We start from the raw sequence: 13,123 nt of genomic DNA on the forward strand, positions 1-13,123 counted from the left end.
TAGGCATTCTAACTGTTCCACTGTCTGTTCCTCTATAGACATTCTAACTGTCTGTTCCTCTATAGACATTCTAACTGTTCCACTGTCTGTTCCTCTATAGACATTCTAACTGTCTGTTCCTCTATAGACATTCTAACTGTCTGTTCCTCTATAGACATTCTAACTGTTCCACTGTCTGTTCCTCTATAGACATTCTAACTGTCTGTTCCTCTATAGACATTCTAACTGTTCCACTGTCTGTTCCTCTATAGACATTCTAACTGTTCCACTGTCTGTTCCTCTATAGACATTCTAACTGTTCCACTGTCTGTTCCTCTATAGACATTCTAACTGTTCCACTGTCTGTTCCTCTATAGACATTGTAACTGTTCCACTGTCTGTTCCTCTATAGGCATTCTAACTGTTCCACTGTCTGTTCCTCTATAGGCATTCTAACTGTTCCACTGTCTGTTCCTCTATAGACATTCTAACTGTTCCACTGTCTGTTCCTCTATAGACATTCTAACTGTTCCACTGTCTGTTCCTCTATAGGCATTCTAACTGTTCCACTGTCTGTTCCTCTATAGACATTCTAACTGTTCCACTGTCTATTCCTCTACAGACATTCTAATTATGGCGTCTTCGAAAGGTTCCTAGAAGGCATCGTTATCCGTGGGAGGCATCCCGACGGACAGCTTCGGAAGGATCAAACGGAGCATGAGCAGTACGTCAGCGACGGCCTCGCAGGGTTACGACAGTTGGTCACTCCCCTCAGGGTCGCAGGACTTCAACCGGAGGATCAGTGACATCACACATGAATACGGGGGTGTCATGGAAACATGGAGAATGAGATTTATTTTCTGTAGTGAGGGAGAGGAGAGGATGTAAGAATATGGTTAATGTTAAGGTTAGTGTTAGAGTTAGTGTTGAGGTTAAGGTTAGTGTTAAGGGTTAGTGTTAAGGTTAGGGTTAGTGTTAAGGGTTAGTGTTGAGGTTTAGTGTTAAGGGTTAGTTTTAAAGTTAGTGTTAAGGTTAGGGTTAGTGTTAAGGGTTAGTGTTGAGGGTTAGTGTTGAGGGTTAGTGTTAAGGGTTAGTGTTAGTGTTAAGGGTTAGTGTTAGTGTTAAGGTTAGTGTTAGTGTTAAGGGTTAGTGTTAAGGGTTAGTGTTAGTGTTAAGGGTTAGTGTTAAGGGTTAGTGTTAAGGGTTAGTGTTGAGGGTTAGAGTTGAGGGTTAGTGTTAAGGGTAGTGTTAGTGTTAAGGGTTAGTGTTGAGGGTTAGTGTTAAGGGTTAGTGTTAGTGTTAAAGTTAGTGTTAAGGTTAAGGTTAGGGTTAGTGTTAAGGGTTAGTGTTAAGGTTAGTGTTAAGGTTAAGGTTAGGGTTAGTGTTAAGGGTTAGTGTTAGTGTTAAGGGTTAGTGTTAGTGTTAAGGTTAGTGTTAAGGTTAGGGTTAGTGCTAAGGGTTAGTGTTAAGGGTTAGTGTTAAGGGTTAGTGTTAAGGGTTAGTGTTAGTGTTAAGGGTCAGTGTTAAGGGTTAGTGTTAGTGTTAAGGGTTAGTGTTAGTGTTAAGGTTAGTGTTAGTGTTAAGGTTAGTGTTAGTGTTAAGGGTTAGTGTTAGTGTTAAGGTTAGTGTTAGTGTTAAGGTTAGTGTTAGTGTTAAGGTTAGGGTTAGTGTTAAGGGTTAGTGTTAAGGGTTAGTGTTAAGGGTTAGTGTTAAGGGTTAGTGTTAGTCTTAAGGGTTAGTGTTAAGGGTTAGTGTTAAGGGTTAGTGTTGAGGGTTAGTGTTGAGGGTTAGTGTTAAGGGTTAGTGTTAGTGTTAAGGGTTAGTGTTAAGGGTTAGTGTTAGTGTTAAGGTTAAGGTTAGGGTTAGTGTTAAGGGTTAGTGTTAAGGTTAGTGTTAAGGTTAAGGTTAGGGTTAGTGTTAAGGGTTAGTGTTAAGGGTTAGTGTTAGTGTTAAGGGTTAGTGTTAGTGTTAAGGTTAGTGTTAGTGTTAAGGGTTAGTGTTAGTGTTAAGGGTTAGTGTTAGTGTTAAGGTTAGTGTTAGTGTTAAGGTTAGTGTTAGTGTTAAGGTTAGGGTTAGTGTTAAGGGTTAGTGTTAAGGGTTAGTGTTAAGGGTTAGTGTTAAGGTTAGTGTTAAGGGTTAGTGTTAGTGTTAAGGGTTAGTGTTAAGGGTTAGTGTTAAGGGTTAGTGTTGAGGGTTAGTGTTGAGGGTTAGTGTTGAGGGTTAGTGTTGAGGGTTAGTGTTAGTGTTAAGGGTTAGTGTTGAGGGTTAGTGTTGAGGGTTAGTGTTAAGGGTTAGTGTTAGTGTTAAGGGTTAGTGTTGAGGGTTAGTGTTAAGGGTTAGTGTTAGTGTTAAGGTTAAGGTTAGGGTTAGTGTTAAGGGTTAGTGTTAAGGTTAGTGTTAAGGTTAAGGTTAGGGTTAGTGTTAAGGGTTAGTGTTAAGGGTTAGTGTTAAGGGTTAGTGTTAGTGTTAAGGGTTAGTGTTAGTGTTAAGGTTAGTGTTAAGGGTTAGTGTTAAGGGTTAGTGTTAGTGTTAAGGGTTAGTGTTAGTGTTAAGGGTTAGTGTTAGTGTTAAGGTTAATGTTAAGGTTAAGGTTAGGGTTAGTGCTAAGGGTTAGTGTTAGTGTTAAGGGTTAGTGTTAGTGTTAAGGTTAGTGTTAAGGTTAAGGTTAGGGTTAGTGTTAAGGGTTAATGTTAAGGGTTAGTGTTAAGGATTAGTGTTAGTGTTAAGGTTAGTGTTAAGGTTAAGGTTAGGGTTAGTGTTAAGAGTTAGTGTTAAGGGTTAGTGTTAAGGGTTAGTGTTAGTGTTAAGGTTAGGGTTAGTGTTAAGGGTTAGTGTTAAGGGTTAGTGTTAGTGTTAAGGGTTAGTGTTAAGGGTTAGGGTTAGTGTTAAGGGTTAGTGTTGAGGGTTAGTGTTAAGGGTTAGTGTTAAGGGTTAGTGTTAAGGGTTAAGGTTAGTGTTAAGGGTTAGTGTTACGGTTAAGGTTAGGGTTAGTGTTAAGGGTTAGTGTTAAGGGTTAGTGTTAAGGGTTAGTGTTAAGGGTTAAGGTTAGTGTTAAGGGTTAGTGTTAAGGGTTAGTGTTAAGGTTAAGGTTAAGGTTAGTGTTAAGGGTTAGTGTTAAGGGTTAGTGTTAAGGGTTAGTGTTAGTGTTAAGGGTTAGTGTTAAGGGTTAGTGTTAGTGTTAAGGGTTAGTGTTGAGGTTAGTGTTAAGGGTTAGTGTTAAGGGTTAGTGTTAAGGGTTAGTGTTAAGGTTAGTGTTAAGGGTTAGTGTCAAGGGTTAGTGTTAGTGTTAAGGGTTAGTGTTGAGGGTTAGTGTTAGTGTTAAGGGTTAGTGTTGAGGGTTAGTGTTAAGGGTTAGTGTTGAGGGTTAGTGTCAAGGGTTAGTGTTGAGTGTTAGTGTTACGGTTAGTGTTAAGGGTTAGTGTTAAGGGTTAGTGTTAGTGTTAAGGGTAAGTGTTAAGGGTTAGGGTTAGTGTTAAGGGTTAGTGTTGAGGTTAGTGTTAAGGGTTAGTGTTAAGGGTTAGTGTTAAGGGTTAGTGTTAAGGTTAGTGTTAAGGGTTAGTGTTAAGGGTTAGTGTTGAGGGTTAGTGTTAGTGTTAAGGGTTAGTGTTGAGGGTTAGTGTTAAGGGTTAGTGTTGAGGGTTAATGTTAAGGGTTAGTGTTGAGTGTTAGTGTTACGATTAGGGTTAGTGTTAAGGGTTAGTGTTAGTGTTAAGGTTAGGGATAGTGTTAAGGGTTAGTGTTAAAAATTAGTATTAGTGTTAAGGGTTAGTGTTAGTGTTAAGGTTAGTGTTAGTGTTAAGGGTTAGTGTTAAGGTTAAGGTTAGGGTTAGTGTTAAGGGTTAGTGTTAAGGTTAGTGTTAGGGTTAGTGTTAAGAGTTAGTGTTAAGGGTTAGTGTTAAGGGTTAGTGTTAGTGTTAAGGGTTAGTGTTAAGGTTAGTGTTAAGGTTAGTGTTAAGAGTTAGTGTTAAGAGTTAGTGTTAAGAGTTAGTGTTAAGAGTTAGTGTTAAGGGTTAGTGTTAAGGGTTAGTGTTAGTGTTAAGCGTTAGTGTTGAGGGTTAGTGTTAAGGGTTAGTGTTAAGGTTAGGGTTAGTGTTAAGGGTTAGTGTTAAGGGTTAGTGTTAAGGGTTAGTGTTAGTGTTAAGGGTTAGTGTTAGTGTTAAGGGTTAGTGTTACTGTTAAGGTTAGTGTTAAGGTTAAGGTTAGGGTTAGTGTTAAGGGTTAGTGTTAAGGGTTAGTGTTAAGGGTTAGTGTTAAGGGTTAGTGTTAAGGATTAGTGTTAAGGATTAGTGTTAAGGGTTAGTGTTGAGGGTTAGTGTTGAGGGTTAGTGTTGAGGGTTAGTGTTGAGGGTTAGTGTTAAGGGTTAGTGTTAAGGTTAAGGTTAGTGTTAAGGGTTAGTGTTAGTGTTAAGGTTAGTGTTAAGGTTAAGGTTAGGGTTAGTGTTAAGGGTTAGTGTTAAGGGTCAGTGTTAGTGTTAAGGGTTAGTGTTAAGGTTAGTGTTAAGGGTTAGTGTTAAGGGTTAAGGGTTAGTGTTAAGGGTTAGTGTTAAGGGTTAGTGTTGAGGGTTAGTGTTAAGGGTTAGTGTTAAGGGTTAGTGTTAGTGTTAAGGGTTAGTGTTAAGGGTTAAGGGTTAGTGTTAAGGGTTCGTGTTAAGGGTTAGTGTTAAGGGTTAGTGTTAGTGTTAGTGTTAAGGTTAGTGTTAAGGTTAAGTGTTAAGGGTTAGTGTTAAGGATTAGTGTTAAGGGTTAGTGTTGAGGGTTAGTGTTGAGGGTTAGTGTTGAGGGTTAGTGTTGAGGGTTAGTGTTGAGGGTTAGTGTTAAGGGTTAGTGTTAAGGTTAAGGTTAGTGTTAAAGGTTAGTGTTAAGGTTAAGGTTAGGGTTAGTGTTAAGGGTTAGTGTTAAGGGTCAGTGTTAGTGTTAAGGGTTAGTGTTAAGGTTAGTGTTAAGGGTTAGTGTTAGTGTTAAGGGTTAGTGTTAAGGGTTAGTGTTGAGGGTTAGTGTTAAGGGTTAGTGTTAGTGTTAAGGGTTAGTGTTAGTGTTAAGGTTAGTGTTAAGGTTAAGGTTAGTGTTAAGGTTAGGGTTAGTGTTAAGGGTTAGTGTTAAGGGTTAGTGTTAAGGGTTAGTGTTGAGGGTTAGTGTTAAGGGTTAGTGTTAGTGTTAAGGGTTAGTGTTAGTGTTAAGGGTTAGTGTTAGTGTTAAGGTTAGTGTTAGTGTTAAGGGTTAGTGTTAAGGGTTAAGGGTTAGTGTTAAGGGTTCGTGTTAAGGGTTAGTGTTAAGGGTTAGTGTTAGTGTTAGTGTTAGTGTTAAGGTTAAGGTTAGTGTTAAGGTTACGGTTAGTGTTAAGGGTTAGTGTTAAGGGTTAGTGTTAAGGGTTAGTGTTAGTGTTAAGGGTTAGTGTTAGTGTTAAGGTTAGTGTTAAGGTTAAGGTTAGTGTTAAGGTTAAGGTTAGGGTTAGTGTTAAGGGTTAGTGTTAGTGTTAAGGGTTAGTGTTAGTGTTAAGGTTAGGGTTAGTGTTAAGGGTTAGTGTTAAGGGTTAGTGTTAGTGTTAAGGGTTAGTGTTAAGGTTAGTGTTAATGGTTAGTGTTAAGGTTTAGGGTTAGTGTTAAGGGTTAGTGTTAAGGGTTAGTGTTAAGGGTTAGTGTTAAGGGTTAGTGTTGAGGGTTAGTGTTAAGGGTTAGTGTTAAGGGTTAGTGTTAGTGTTAAGGTTAAGGTTAGGGTTAGTGTTAAGGGTTAGTGTTAGTGTTAAGGGTTAGTGTTAAGGTTAGTGTTAAGGGTTAGTGTTAAGGGTTAGTGTTAAGGGTTAGTGTTAGTGTTAAGGGTTAGTGTTAAGGTTAGTGTTAAGGGTCAGTGTTAGTGTTAAGGGTTAGTGTTGAGGGTTAGTGTTGAGGTTAATGTTAGAGTTAGTGTTAAGGTTTAGTGTTAAGGGTTAATGTTAAGGGTTAGTGTTAGGGTTATTGTTAAGGGTTAGTGTTGAGGGTTAGTGTTGAGGTTAGTGTTAGAGTTAGTGTTAAGGTTTAGTGTTAAGGGTTAATGTTAAGGGTTAGTGTTAGGGTTATTGTTAAGGGTTAGTGTTGAGGGTTAGTGTTGAGGTCAGTGTTAAGGGTTACTGTTAGTGTTAAGGTTAGTGTTAAGGGTTAGTGTTAAGGGTTAGTGTTAAGGGTTAGTGTTAGGTATAGATTTTTCTACTGTATTATTGACTGTATGTTTGTTTTACTCCATGTGTAACTCTGTGTTGTTGGTGTCAAACTTCTTTGCTTTATCTTGGCCAGGTCGCAGTTGTAAATGAGAACTTGTTCTCAACTAGCCTACCTGGTTAAATAAAAATGAAATATATATTTTTTTTAAAAGGTTAAGGGTTACTGTTAAGAGTTAGTGTTAAGGGTTAGTGTTAAGGGTTAGTGTTAAGAGTTAAGGTTGGGTTTGTCTTCGAATTCTTTGTGGATCTGTGTAATCTGAGGGAAATGTGTGTCTCTAATATTGTCAAACATTTGGCAGGAGGTTAGGAAGTGCAACTCAGTTTCCACCACATTTTGTGGGCATTGTGCACATAGCCTGTCTTCTGTTGAGAGCCAGGTCTGTCTTTCTCAATAGCAAGGCTATGCTCACTGAGTCTGTACATAGTCAAAGCTGTCCTTAAGTTTAGGTCAGTCACAGTGGTCAGGTATTTTGCCACTGTGTACTCTCTGTTTAGGGCCAAATAGCATTCTAGTTTGCTCTGGGTTTAAAAAAAAATATCTTTCCAATGTGCGATCTAATTGTGTTGCTGTCCTGGGGCTCCGTGGGGTGTGTTTGTGTTTGTGAACAGAGCCCCAGGACCAGCTTGCTTAGGGGACTCTTCTCCAGGTTCATCTCTCTGTAGGTGATGGCTTTGTTATGGAAGGTTTGGGAATCGCTTCCTTTTAGGTGGTTGTAGAATTTAACGGCTATTATCTGGATTTTGCACTGCATCCATTATTTAGTGCTTTATGTTGTACACAGGGGATATTTTTGCAGAATTCTGTATGCAGAGTCTCAATTTGGTGTTTGTCCCATTTTGTGAATTCTTGGTTGGTGAGCGGAACCCAGACCTCACAACCATAAAGGGCAATGGGTTCTATAACTGATTCAAGTATTTTTATCCAGATCCTAATTGGTTTGTCAAATTTTATATTCCTTTTGATGGCATAGAAGGCCCTTCTTGCCTTGTCTCTCAGATCGTTCAAAGCTTTGTGGAAGTTACCTGTGGTGCTGATGTTTAGGATGAGTTATGTATAGTTTTTGTGTGTTCTAGGGCAACGGTGTCTAGATGGAATTTGTATTTATGGTCCTGGCAACTGGACCTTTTTTGGAACACCATTATTTTGGTCTTACTCAGATTTACTGTCAGGGCCCAGGTCTGGCAGAATCTGTGCAGAAGATCTAGGTGCTGCTGTAGACCCTCCTTGGTTGGTGACAGAAGCACCAGATCATCAGCAAACAGTAGACATTTGACTTCAGATTCTAGTAGGGTGAGGCCGGGTGCTGCAGACTGTTTTAGTGCCCTCTCCAATTCGTTGATAGACATGTTGAAGAGGGTGGGACTTAAGCTGCATCCCTGTTTCACCCCACAGCCCTGTGGGAAGAAATGCGTGTGTTTTTTTGCCAATTTTACCCGCACACTTGTTGTTTGTGTACATGGATTTCATAATGTCGTATGTTTCTCCCCCAACACCACTTTCCATCAATTTGTATAGCAGACCCTCATGCCAAATTGAGTTAAAAGCTCTTTTGAAATCAACAAAGCATGAGAAGACTTTGCCTTTGTTTTTGTTTTGGCTTGTTTGTCTGTCAATTAGTGTATACAGGGTGAATATGTGGTCTGTTGTTAAGGTAATTTGGTAAAAAAGACAATTTGACATTTGCTCAGTACATTGTTTTCACTGAGGATATGAAGGGTCAGACACAAGGTCAACCACAGCGCAAGCGCCCCTGGAGCAGTTTGGGGATTAAATGCCTTGTGCAAGGGCACAACGGCAGTAGGTGGCACCTGAGTCATATGAGGCTGAGTGGTCATCTTTTTCCTTTCCATATCAGTAGTTTAACTATCAGTGAGGATGTAGTGAGTCACCAAATGAGCGGTAAACATTCCTTTGTCCCTCTCTCCTTTAGCTATGAGTCAGATCATAGAGAATGTAGATGCTCGGGTTTTCTGTGTCCCCTTGACTGGCCTTTGGGGGGGAGAGAGAGAGAGAGAGAGAGAGAGAGAGAGAGAGAGAGAGAGAGAGAGAGAGAGAGAGAGAGAGAGAGAGAGAGAGAATCAGTGAAAGAGAGAGAGAGAGAGAGAGAGAGAGGATCAATGACAGAGACAGGGGGGTGCAACAGAGAGAGACAGCAGGGGGAGGACAGTGATATTCAGAGAGACAACAGTCCTTTGTAGTGCACTACTTTTAGTGTTTGTGTTTGGTTTTACTATCCTTGTGGGTACCAGAAGTCCTCACAAGGATAGTAAAACAAAATGGGGACATTTCGCCTGGTCCCCACAAGAAAAAATGTGCTATTTTAGGGATTCGGTTAGGTTAAGGTTAGGGAAAATATGATTTTGAATGGGAATCAATTGTTTGGTCCCCACAAGGATAGTAAAACAGACTTGTGTGTGTGTGTGTGTGTGTGTGTGTGTGTGTGTGTGTGTGTGTGTGTGTGTGTGTGTGTATGTCAGAGGACAAAGTATCATTGCAGAAAAATCATCAGCAGGGGATTTTGAGGATTATTTATTCACTGGTCATCATTATACCTCATCTACTAATGTAGCGTAATATTCTGTCGCAGATGTCTCAACGGTCTTTGCTAACCTGAAAATTGTAAACGAACAAAAATAGATGTGTCCTTATCGTTAATAACGCACGATATTATTATAGAGTTATTGATAAAAGAGGTTGTATTGTGAAATGTACTGTAATAGTCTAATAGGCTATTAAGCTGAAGGTCATTATTTGTGTCCATCTGAAGTTTAGTAAATTGATATTTTCTCAAATTGTTAGAATGTTTTGACTTTTTTTAAAAATATATATTTTTTAAACCTTTCACCAAAAAAATCGAGCCCGACCTCAGTTTTCTCCACGGTCCATCTAGTTTTAATGGTATTTCTATGAGTCCATCTAGTTTAATGTTATTTCTATGAGTCCATCTAGTTTAATGTTATTTCTATGAGTCCCTCTAGTTTAATGGTATTTCTATGAGTCCATCTAGTTTAATGTTATTTCTATGAGTCCATCTAGTTTAATGTTATTTCTATGAGTCCCTCTAGTTTAATGGTATTTCTATGAGTCCCTCTAGTTTAATGTTATTTCTATGAGTCCATCTAGTTTAATGTTATTTCTATGAGTCCATCTGTTTTTAATGTTATTTCTATGAGTCCCTCTCGGCCAATAGAAAGCACGGGGGCGTGAACAGGTCCTGTCGCGCGGGGTGGAACGTCTTGACAGAGACACTTCCTCAGTGGAGAATGGCGGCTACCGCCTGCTCTACCGTTAACAACACTACCGTTAACAACAACAACACCACCAAACCGCAGAAACAACACCGGAGGAAAAGTAGAGATACGCGGCGGAGACAAGCGGCTCTGTTTTTCCTTAGTAACATTTCACTAGATGGACGGCCAGTACAACAGATATACCATGGAAACCGAGACAGCGAGTTGTTAGGGGGGGATATCGGTTCGACAGTGGTCGGGATGTTAACTGTGTCTAGCTACGGGACCTTCACTAACCTACCGACGTCTGTGAGCTGCGGTGCCGTCGGTACCGTTAGCTCTGTTCCTGGACTCGGAGTTATCACCGTCCCGCCTATCCTCGTTCTGCCTTCGGACTCGTTCAATGATGAGACAACGGAGGTATTTCTGGAGAGGCGAGGAGGATCGTTTTCCTCGCAGGGAAACCTCCTGTCTCCCTCGGGTCTCCTTCCTACTCCCCTCGGACGGCGGAAGTCCTCCACATTACTGTCGGTCCAGAGTTGTAATTCGGTGACTTCGGAATCGGGACGGAGGTGAGTTTAGTACCTTTGTAACTCGTGTCCTGGAAACACAGGTTTTTAGTGCTGTGTGTCTAGGATCGTTAGTAATGACACATCACTCACTCAAAAGTCCTTCCTGTCTGTTGTATTCCCACGGCTTGTCATTTCAACCGTATCCACGTGTGTGAGTCTTTATACGTTGTATCGTTGATACAATCTTTTACTTTTAACCACAAAACAAACATCAGTTGGTTACATTGTATATTCTCTCGACTGGCTACTTTATTAATGTGACAAGCAGCTAGCTAGACAGGCCATTTTACTAAATTAAATTAGACTGAATGTGTCGTTTCACACACAGACATCAAGTGGTTACATCCCGACTTGCTGTAATACTTTGCTATTATATGAACCAGGTAATTTAGTTTTCCCTCCCCTTGACTTTTCCCACATTGTGTTTCTTTACAGCGTTACTCTAAAATTGATTAAATAGTTTTTTTCCCCTCATAAATCTACACACAATAACCTATAATGACAAAACAAAAACAGGTTTTTAGAATATATATATATATATATATAACTGATCACATTTACACAAGTATTCAGACCTTTTACTCAGTACTTTGTTGAAGCACCTTTGGCAGCGATTACAGCCTTGAGTCTTCTTGGGTATGACGCTACAAGCTTGGCACACCTGTATTTGGGGAGTTTCTCCCATTCTTCTCTGCAGATCCTCTCAAGCTCTGTCAGGTTGGATGGGGAGCGTTGCTGCACAGCTATTTTCAGGTCTCTCCAGAGATGTTCGATCGGGTTCAAGTCTGGGCTCTGGCTGGGCCACTGAAGGACATTCAGAGATTTGTCCTGAAGCCACTCCTGCGTTGTCTTGGCTGTGTGCTTAGGGTCATTGTCCTGTTGGAAGGTGAACCTTCGACCCAGTCTGAGGTCCTGAGCGCTCTGGAGCAGGTTTTCATCAAGGATCACTGTACTTTGCTCCGTTCATCTTTGCCTTGATCCTGACTAGTCTCCCAGTCCCTGCCACTGAAAAACATCCCCACGGCATGATGCTGTGGATGGTGCCAGGTTTCATCCAGACGTGACGCTTGGCATTCAGGCCAAAGAGTTAAATCTTGGTTTCATCAGACCAGAGAATCTTGTTTCTCATGGTCTGGGTGCCTTTTGACAAACTCCAAGCGGACTGTCATGTGCCTTTTACTGAGGAATGGCTTCCGTCTGGTCACTCTATCATAAAGGCCTGATTAGTGGAGTGCTGCAGAGATGGTTGTCCTTCTGGACGTTTCTCCCATTGCCACAGAGGAACTCTGGAGCTCTGTCAGAGTGACCATTGGGTTCTTGGTCACTTCCCTGACTAAGGCCCTTCTCCCCCGATAGCTCAGTTTGGCCGGGCGGCCAGCTCTAGGAAAGAGTCTTGGTATTTTTCAAATTTCTTCCATTTAAGAATGATGGAGACCACTGTGTTCTTGGGGACCTTCAATGCTGGAGAAATGTTTTGGTACCCTTCCCCAGATCTGTGCCTCGACACAATCTTGTCTCGGAGCTCTACGGACAATTCCTTCGACCTCATGGCTTGGTTATTGCTCTGACATGCACTGTCAACTGTGGGACCTTATATAAACAGGAGTGTGCCTTTCCAAATCATGTTTTATTTAATCCATTTTAGAATAAGGCTGTAACGTAACAAAATGTGGAACAAGTCAAGGGATCTGAATACTTCCAGAAGGTACTGAGTAGTCCTCTTTAAAAGAACCGATTCTCCAATGTAGCCACCCTTTGCCTTGATGACAGCTTTGCACACTGGCATTCTCTCTAAGTCCTCTTTTTAAAGTGAACTAAAAAAAACAAACAACAAATAACTCAGTTCTCTTTGTATTCACACTGCCCATGAATAAGGACTCAACTCTGTTTGCCTGATCACTTCACCTATTTCGTGGTCCGAGTCCTGTTTGCATTTCACTTTGCTATGTGTAGAAAGGAACCAAGATCTTTTCCCAACATTCACTCAATGCATTCTGGGTTTTTACCATGTGCAGGACAAGCCATTCCATCAGAATGTTGTTATCACACAGCTAGATATACTTACAGTTTTTGGAAGCTAATAGATTACAATTAGTTAAAAGATGAGACAATAATTGTAAACAAAATATACTATTAACGTGTACATATTATTGGTAACAGAATAAATAGCAGAATAATAACTGCACAGTAATAGAGATGTGTACACCAAGTATAGGCTACTTCCCCTTTAATTAAGCAATAAGCCATGAGGGGATGTGGTTTATGGCCAATAGACCACAGCTAAGGGCTGTTTTTACGCATGACGCAACGCGGAGTGCCTGGATACAGTCCTTAGCCGTGGTATATTGGCCATATACCACAACCCCCCGAGGTGCCTTATTGCTATTATAAACTGTTTACCACCGTAATTAGAGCAGTAAAAATATAAATGTTTTGTCATACCCGTGGTATACGGTCTGATATACCACGGCTGTCAGCCAATCAGCATTCAGGGTTCGAACCACCCAGTTTATAATAGATTTTGTACCATATGTTGTCTTCTCCTCACCAAATATATTGTCTTCTCACACTATATAAACAGAGTTTGAAACTCTCTTAGCCTATAGATCGACATAATGCAAACAAATAATCTGAACTAAAAACTGCTGGAATTTATCTGCATCCTTGACAATCGCTAATCAATATCCAAAAACACCACGTTTTCTTCACATCTTCTCTCTATTGTGGCACCAATGTGAGGGGTTATAACAGTAGTCTAGTGTGAGGGGTTATAACAGTAGTCTAGTGTGAGGGGTTATAACAGTAGTCTAGTGTGAGGGGTTATAACAGTAGTCTAGTGTGAGGGGTTATAACAGTAGTCTAGTGTGAGGGGTTATAACAGTAGTCTAGTGTGAGGGGTTATGTCAGTAGTCTAGCGTGAGGGCTTATAACAGTAGTCTAGCGTGAGGGGTTATAACAGTAGTCTAGTGTGAGGGGTTATAACAGTAGTCTAGTGTGAGGGGTTATAACAGTAGTCTAGTGTGAGGGGTTATAACAGTAGTCTAGTGTGAGGGGTTATAACAGTAGTCTAGTGTATGATGTTATAACAGTAGTCTAGTGTGAGGGGTTATGTCAGTAGTCTAGTGTATGGTGTTATAACAGTAGTCTA

General features: G+C 40.5%; 1 protein-coding gene across 3 annotated transcripts in view; it reads left to right on the plus strand.

The window, feature by feature from the left end:
• The first annotated feature begins 9,426 nt into the window (after nucleotides 1-9,426).
• LOC115165291 (CDK5 and ABL1 enzyme substrate 2) overlaps nucleotides 9,427-13,123 on the plus strand; it is a 65,693-nt gene continuing 61,996 nt past the window's right edge. For all 3 annotated transcript variants that reach the window (XR_003870121.1, XR_003870122.1, XM_029718336.1), the window contains exon 1: nucleotides 9,427-9,975. Coding sequence is in view for 1 of the 3 variants with exons in the window: in XM_029718336.1 (XP_029574196.1) it covers nucleotides 9,437-9,975 (539 nt within the window). In the remaining 2 variants the exon portion in view is untranslated. The remainder of the gene's footprint in view (nucleotides 9,976-13,123) is intronic.

Source organism: Salmo trutta, chromosome 28, assembly GCF_901001165.1.
Source record: "Salmo trutta chromosome 28, fSalTru1.1, whole genome shotgun sequence".
Lineage (NCBI taxonomy): Eukaryota > Metazoa > Chordata > Actinopteri > Salmoniformes > Salmonidae > Salmo > Salmo trutta.